This window comes from Sitophilus oryzae, unplaced genomic scaffold (assembly GCF_002938485.1).
Source record: "Sitophilus oryzae breed Bouriz unplaced genomic scaffold, Soryzae_2.0 scaffold_1604_pilon_pilon, whole genome shotgun sequence".
NCBI classification, from domain to species: domain Eukaryota; kingdom Metazoa; phylum Arthropoda; class Insecta; order Coleoptera; family Curculionidae; genus Sitophilus; species Sitophilus oryzae.
This window is the reverse complement of record NW_022146286.1, coordinates 575,395-583,604: the sequence shown is the minus strand read 5'-3', so window position 1 is coordinate 583,604 and position 8,210 is coordinate 575,395. Positions and strand designations below refer to the sequence as shown.

At 31.3% G+C, this 8,210-nt stretch overlaps 1 protein-coding gene across 1 annotated transcript in view; it reads right to left on the bottom strand.

The window, feature by feature from the left end:
• Nucleotides 1-8,210, bottom strand: part of LOC115880018 — a gene marked incomplete in the record, with an annotated part of 71,768 nt that continues 63,558 nt past the window's right edge. The window contains 1 exon segment of the mRNA XM_030897123.1: nt 1-1,517. Within this exon segment, the coding sequence (XP_030752983.1) occupies nt 1,376-1,517 (142 nt within the window).

The following is an 8,210-nucleotide window of genomic DNA, read 5'->3' as shown; positions in this document are numbered from 1 at the left end:
TTCAAATGATTTATTTAAATACTTGAAGATATTTTTGTATTAAATATAAGTAGTAGTAACTATAACATAGGAATCAAATGTTGCTTGTTATTAATGGTAACTTATATTATATCAAAAATAAAAAATACAGACAATCATATTCCATATAGACAAGTAGATGTTGGCAGTCAGACATAAATAATGAGTACTTCAATACAATTAAAATTTACCAACAAAGCTCTTATCATAGAACACTTTGATTATACAGGGTGAGTTTTAATAAGTGCATATTTTTAGAGGTGGTATATTTCTATGAGTTTTTATCTATGAATTTATTTTGATTTTTTTAATATTTCTTTAAAAACATAGTATCTTGATAATATGTTGCCATATTATCAAGATACTATGAGCTTCGACGAGTGCACATTCAAAAATGTTCTTATGATGGCCATCAAATCCGCTCTTATGTCTACAGGGGGAATCAATAAGTAATAACAGCTGATAACTGCTAATTAAAAAAAAATAAAGTAATTTAAAAGTGCATGTGGCACCTATGTGGTACCTATACTAGGGTCGGCATTTCTGGTCTTGGGTGCCGATTTTCGTGTGTACGAAGAGTACGTTCAACACGCTTAGTAAAATAAGATGTACTGAATAAAGACAGAAGACAAGTATTTTCTCAAGCGCATGGAATCTAGCGTCAGATTAAATGATTATGTAATAAATACTTCGAATTTTTGCTCTCTCCGACTTACTAGATTGCCATAGCGATTCACTTCTATAGTTACATGTAAACGCCGCGCCGACCCAGCGTTTCGCTTTATACCTATAGGACTTTTTGAAGAGATGAATCTGCCCCAAATGTATAGAAGTTATTTATTAACTCTGTAATTTTCATTTATATGAAAAATGATAAATAGAAAATTCGTTTTTTTGCCTCTACCACCTCTTAAAATATTTGCACTTATTTTAAAGACATCCTGTATAACGAAATGGATTTTCAACTACACCAAGAAATAAACGTTATAAGTTGATTTCATTTTTTCTTCAAGATTTACATAAAATTGTTCAAAATTAATAAGTATCTTAACTTAATTTTGACATGACTTTATACTTGTAATATCTCTAATAACTGTAGTTGCCAAGTTTTTACAGTTGATTTACCAAGTTTCGACTATGTACACACAACAAAATTATTGCTCATCCATTGATTTAGCCCGAACATTCTTCCTGATTCTTTGGTAATTCTACTGTATATTATGTTACAGGCAATAATTTATATTGTTGAACAATAAATAATCTTGGAAAGGAATCGTCAAATTATTACTTAGAGCCTTAAGTTGGTAAGCTATCGTTTTCTCGTTTGTGTGTCGTCTTTTGGAGCGCTTGGAGCAGTCTATTTGTAGTTGAGGAGGAAGGTTTCGTAGTCGTTGGGCTCTAGAGCTTCGAGTAGGCCGCCTCTGGGGTCACCCTGGTCCTCCTCTGATTGGTTGAACAGCGCTTCCAGGAGTCTGGATTGGGATCTACGTTTGCGTCCGCTGAAACAAAGAAATAAATATAAATACCTTTATTGTCAAAAAATTTTACAATTTGTAGACAAAGGTAAAGTAAACAAACAAAAGAGAATACCAAACAAGTATACAAATTACATTGTCAGTCTTATTGTTTAAAATAAACATTTACAATGTCAAAGAATAAAAAAATAAAAATAAGATTCAAAAATATTTACTATATTTATAGTAAATATAGTAATAGCAAATATTAGACCAGTGTTTACAAGATCTTATTCGATTATCAAAATATAAGTCATTTACGGAGTAGAAAGCCTTGTCTAGTAAATAAGATTTCAATGCTTTGCGAAATGAAGAAAATGATGTTATGGATTTGATTTCAAATGGCAGGTGATTGTGCATTTTTCGAGTTGTATAATATTTAACTTTTAACTAACTCTGAGCGTGGGATAGGGAGATAAAGATCTTGTTCCGCGTTCCTGCGTGGATAAGTGTGAGATGGCCTTCTTGAGAAGCTGATACATGCTTACGTGTATTAGGCAAATGGATTCAAATATAAATAAGGAAGGAAGAGTTAACATTTTTAATTTTTTAAAAAAGTCCTGGCAATGAGTTCTGCTGTTTAGTCCCAGTGAATATCGAACAGCTCTCTTCTGGAGCTGGAAAATGCGGTCGCACAACACGTACCCCAGAATGGAAAGGCATATCTGAGGTGCGACTCAAAAAGTGCATAAGAAACAGTTCTAGCCACTGACAAGTTAAGCTCTTTAGAAACAGATCTTAATGCAAAACAGGCAGAGCTTAATTTTTTCGACAAAGCGTCGATATGCATGTCCCATTTTAGAGAATTTTTCAAACCACAGGAATGCGCATAGATAAATGAAACAAGTTTAGATTGGAAAGTGCCCATAAGGACAATGTAAACACTATTTGGCGCTATTCATGCAACGGTCGCGATCCAAAACTTTTGAAAATTTCGGAGCGGTTCGGCTTTTTCCGGAATTATATCGCCAAATATTGTTTATTCAAATTTATTATTATTTTCGTTATATATTATAAATAAAATACAGTGTGTTGCATACAAGAAATTTTATTTTATATAAGGACGCATGTATGAAATACCTATGAAACATTGGAAACCGACGTTATGCCACGATCCACGATGGTTTTTGCAGTTCACAGTTCACAGCACAGGTTTTTAAGTTTTTAATGCCACTTTTTCACAATTATCACCGGTTGGAGTAAATAAAACTTGAATTAAACTCACAAAGTAGCAATAATTACTTTGAAAATGGACGCTATAAACACTTTTCGGAATTTCTTTAATGAGAGCGGTTTAGATTTTGAAGATTTTTATGATTTTTGAAGATTCTGACTTTGACAAAAGAAAATTATTTCTGTTCATAGATAAAAGAAAATAATCTTCTATTTTTCTGTTTTTGTTTGCCGTTGTTCTTAGCGACCGCTATAGCAGCGCCAGATCGCGTATAACGGTCGCGACCCAAAATAATTTCGCGACCTAAAATTTTTACGGGCTTTCCAATCTAAACTTGTTGCATTTATCTATGGGAATGCGTTTAACAAAAAAAATGTGACATCGAATTTGACAATGACAAAATCATATTTTTGCTGGTATTTTAATTGTAACTTTCTCTGGGCCGTAGGTATTATAAATTTATATAGTAAACGCCACGAATGTTTGGGAGTGATTTATCGCTTGATGAAGTTAGAATCGACACGCGCGCTATCATTTTTACATTAAAAACGTAAATTTTTACCGCAGATGTAGGTTTTTAAAGGCCCGGTCTAATCATCTGCCTGCGCTCCTCCTACTTATTCTAAAATGTTAGCGTGATTGACAAAGACGATACTATATCGCGTTTCTTTGATTGATTCGTTTTTGTTTGGTTTGATCCATTGGTGTGCTTGCAGTGCGACCAATGGGGCATTCCATTTTATATTTATAACCAAATATATGTTTTGACAAGACTTTGACAGTTAAAACAACAAATTACAACAGATTATATATTGATTATTATATAACTTGAAACACCACGGCACTGGAATTAAGTTTAATGTGACCTTGAACAGATAAGTTCACATGGTAGCGACCGATGAATCACTCCCAAACATTCGTGGCGTTTACTATAGTAATTTGAAGGTAGATTTTTGCAAATAACTTTTAGATGTCTATTCCAAATAAAACGAAATTCTAGACGACAGTACAACTTTAACGCCTCTTCAAAAAAGTCTAATACAATTTTTGAATAACATTATCTGGTGAGATAAATATTTGACCTTTTGATTTGCAAAAAAAAAAGATTTTGTTTGCAAAATATGTAAATGTGCATTTTTTGTGTTAAATGAATTATTTTCGATTTGTATTGGTTATGATGATAAAGTTAAATATGGTGAAATCACAACACCAACACTGCAAATTGTACTAAACGAGAAAAAATGGCATCCGTTACTCTGGTAAATAGGACTATTTGTCATCATTTTTCAACAACAATTTCTCTGATTTCAATAATACAACTATGGCAAAATTATTAAATACGTGCCAATACCGGGAAAACAGCTTTTTAAAAATGTCTTGACACGCTTTTTCTTTTATACCAGTAGCATACCTACGATAATAAATAAACCAAGATGTAAACCTATATACAGGGTGTCTATTTCAGGTGATGCGACTAATTCTATATTTCATATCAATTAAACTTTTAGTTACGTAATCGATTCATTATTGCCAACCATGGACATATTCGGCGCCGCGCCGTGCTGACTAACTGGAATTTAAATTTCGCGCTGGGGATTCAGGTGGTAGCTCTGCTGTAAAAAATGTCAAGTTGCCGCATTTATTTATTTATTTCCTGACATTGTCATTCGTTTTGACACTTTATAGTTTTGTATTACGAGTTTTTGGTTTAAATAAATATTGTTGTAATACTTTAAGCTTAAAAACGTTTACTAGCAGACCTTGCAGTCGAACATTGTTCTTTTTAGAACATCTTTTAGTGCAAAGTGCACAAGACTTAATAGTAGTAAAAGGAGGTGAGTTTTGGTGATGTAAATAATAACTGTTTATATATTTATAATTAATTTATTTTTGTTTCCTAAAATATTTTCATTAAAAGAAAATATATAAAGTGGGCAACGCTGTACCGGTCAAACTTTATGACGTGACTAAAAGTTTATTTGGTATGAACTGTATTTAAATTAAAAAAACGTTTCGAAAATATACAGTTCTTTAGATACTCCACAAAATATATTTATGCGTTTTTCACAAATCAAATGCAATATATTTTTTACTCATCCTATACAATACATACGGTTAAACTGACCCAATAACCTTTTCGGCTCTAACCTAATTAAACGATTCAATAACAAACAACTTGTAAGCCTTCTTTTTACCAATGTTGTTTATATAGAAAATGAGTAAGTATACTAATAATAAGACCGGAGCAAATAGAATTGAATACGTACGATCGATACTGCAAACCTAAACATAATCAGAGAAATAAAACTAAACTTCGATTCTGAATCGAAAGAATAGAGTACAAAAAAAACTCTAATAACTCCGCAGCAATTATCGTATGGACGGAGCAATCAACAATGATTGAAATACACTCACCCGCACGAAAAACGGGCACCTTAAAATTTTCATGTGTTTTAAAGTATCGTATATTGTGTTCTAGTGGACTGATTTTGATGATTTTTTAAGCAATTTGCAGCTAAATTATTTGACTTTTTAGTATATCTTTCTAAATTAAAAATGAAAGTTGCTACCTGTCAATGATGCGAGAGAATACAAAATGTTGATATTTTGGTGAAATTTTAAAACACCCTGTGGAGTATCGTTAACAAAGGAAGATATTTAAAAATTATTTTATCATCTAGATGTATCTTTTCTCGATAATTTATTTTTTGCTTCATATCAATAGCTTTCTTTTTTTTTGGAGATTATCGCTTTTGAAAAGGACACTAACATTTTTCATATTTTTAACATCAAAACGGTGCTTTAAGTCAACAGATCTATAAAATAGTGTTTATGATTTATGTAATACCTTCAAATTTTTGTAAACAAAATGTGACATCGAATTTGGCAATGACCCATGCAATCACATTTTTGCTGGTATTGTAATTGTAGCTTTCTCTGGGCCGATTTTTTTTTTCTAATTTTTTCCGAATTACGAATTTTTCTAATTTGAAGGTAGATTTTTGCAAATAACTTCCAAATAACTATTCCAAATGAAGCGAAATTCTACACAAAAGTAGTACAACTTTAACGCCTCTCCAAAATAGTCTAAGACAATTTTTGCCTAAAATCATCTGGGGAGATAATAGTTAACCCTTTTAAAATTAACAAGGGATTTCCTATGTCCCGTGTTCCGATGCACTACACGGTATTAGTCTGTGGTATTAGTGACACTATTTTTTTATGTAGCAGACCTAGTTGCCTGTGCAATATAAATAAATCCATTCTAAATAAACTTAATATATGACTAAAGCCCTCCATACACTTAAGGTTTTACCTGTCAGGTAAAAGAGATTACAAACTAGCGATTAAAGAATTAGTATGTAGTAAAAACCTCCCTAGGGACTGCAGTATCGAAACATTTTTTATGAAAAACCGCCCTTATTTTTTAACAAACAATCGCTTATTACGTTTTTCGTACTTATTTATCGTATATTTTTATAATTTTTCCACAGACGTACATTTATTTTGGGTTATGTTATGTGCCTTCTTAAGAATAATTTTAAAGAAAATACCACTAAAATATCGAACTGATTTGTTATAAATAGCGAGCAAAAAAGGATCGCCTTAGAAGTTATCGTTTGACCTCTTGGCGAAGCGTGTACTTTTATAAATTAACATGTCTCTGCTATTTGCTCAATTACATTCGATACAAAATAATCTAAATTAATTACAAGACAGAATATTTTGTTGCAATAATTTATAAACCAACAATTTGCGGATACGGTGGAGATAAAAATAAGTGCGACAGTGCGTTGTTATTAAATATATAATAAAAATAATGGCGAGTTTCATTAAAATAAACCATACAATTCAACACTTCACACTGTAAAGCCCATAGCATAATACCTGTCAGGTATGACGGATTAAAGACTGCCGTATACAGGGTGTCCCAATATTAAGCGGACTGCGTACTTTTTATTATTATAGTACAGGGTGGCGCCGCCCATACGCAGAAGCTGCAAGGAGAACGGTAGTTTATATCGAAATGAAATTTTGGCAGCATATGTAGGTTAACTGAAAGCATTTTATAAAAATATATAGAATTATACAGGGTGTCCCCAAAAAAGTTACACATCAAAGTTGTGCTTTTTCTAATGGAACACCCTATATATTATTTGCTTTTCGGATTCTATGAAAAAAATAAAGGTGAGTTTTATCAAAGAAGCATATACCTAAAATCTAAGGATTTTGACATATTTCACATTTTTTGAAAATGAAGAGTAAATATTAAATGTCGATAACAGGGGCTACCTAAATTTTAGTTGACTTTGTATAGCCTGATATTTAATTACAGTAACTATTGTATATTAAACCAAATTGAAATTTGACCCGAAAAGGTAAACAGGGTTAAACAAAATTAATATGGAGCATTAGTCACTTTTAAAAGTAAGTTACTCCTTTATTTTAAATGGAACACCCACTATATTTTTTCAGTGTTCAATGGAGAATTTATATATCTTCAAAATATTATTAAGGTTGCTTACCCCTCAGACAAACATTTTCCTAGATATTTTAAATTTTATGATTTTCCGTCAGTAGATCTTTATTATATGAAAAAATCTAGGTGGCTATGATATACCTTTTGTTAATTTAACAAAAATTATAGATTGTAGTATACTCAACGGTAATAAAAATAAAAAGATACACGTTTAAAACATATTTTAATTATTACAGAATTAAAACTAGATATAAACCTATAATTATGTGACAAAAATTGGCTAGATGAAACGAAATGCTCAAAATGCTTCCTTTCCTGTTAACTGCATAAAATGATTGTCTTTTCAAAAGGATCTTTTCATTTTAAAAGGCATTTATGTGGAGTTCTACCTCGAAAAGCAACTACAATAATTTCAAATCAAATCATGTAAATGAAAATATCTAGGAAAATGTTTGTTTGAGGGGTAGGCAACCATAATAGTATTTTGAGGAGACATGAATTCTCCATTGCATATCGGAATAATATAGTGGGTGTTCCATTTAAAATAAAAGAATAACATGCTTTTAAAGGTGACCTATGTTCATTATTATTTTTTTTCTCACCCTGTATAACTCTTCGGATCATTGATTTAAAGTACAATAGTTAATTTAACTACATATTAGGCTATACCGGGTAAATTCCAATTTAGGTAGCTTTTATTGTTATTTAAAAATTGTTCTTTATTTCTAGAAAATGTTAAATATGTTAAAAACCTTACATTTTAGTCATACACTTCTCTTATAAAACTGACCTTTATTTTTCACCCAGAATCCGAAAATCTATTAATATATAGGGTGTTCCATTACAAAAAACACAACTTTGATATGTAACTTTTTTTGGGGACACCCTGTAGAACTCTCTATATTTTTATTTTACACTAGCGTGTACCAACGACTTCGTTCGCGTCGAATTAATCATTTGTAATGGTGATGATAAAGCAAAGCAAGAATTTCCATTAACATACCAACTGGATAAAATTTTCTCA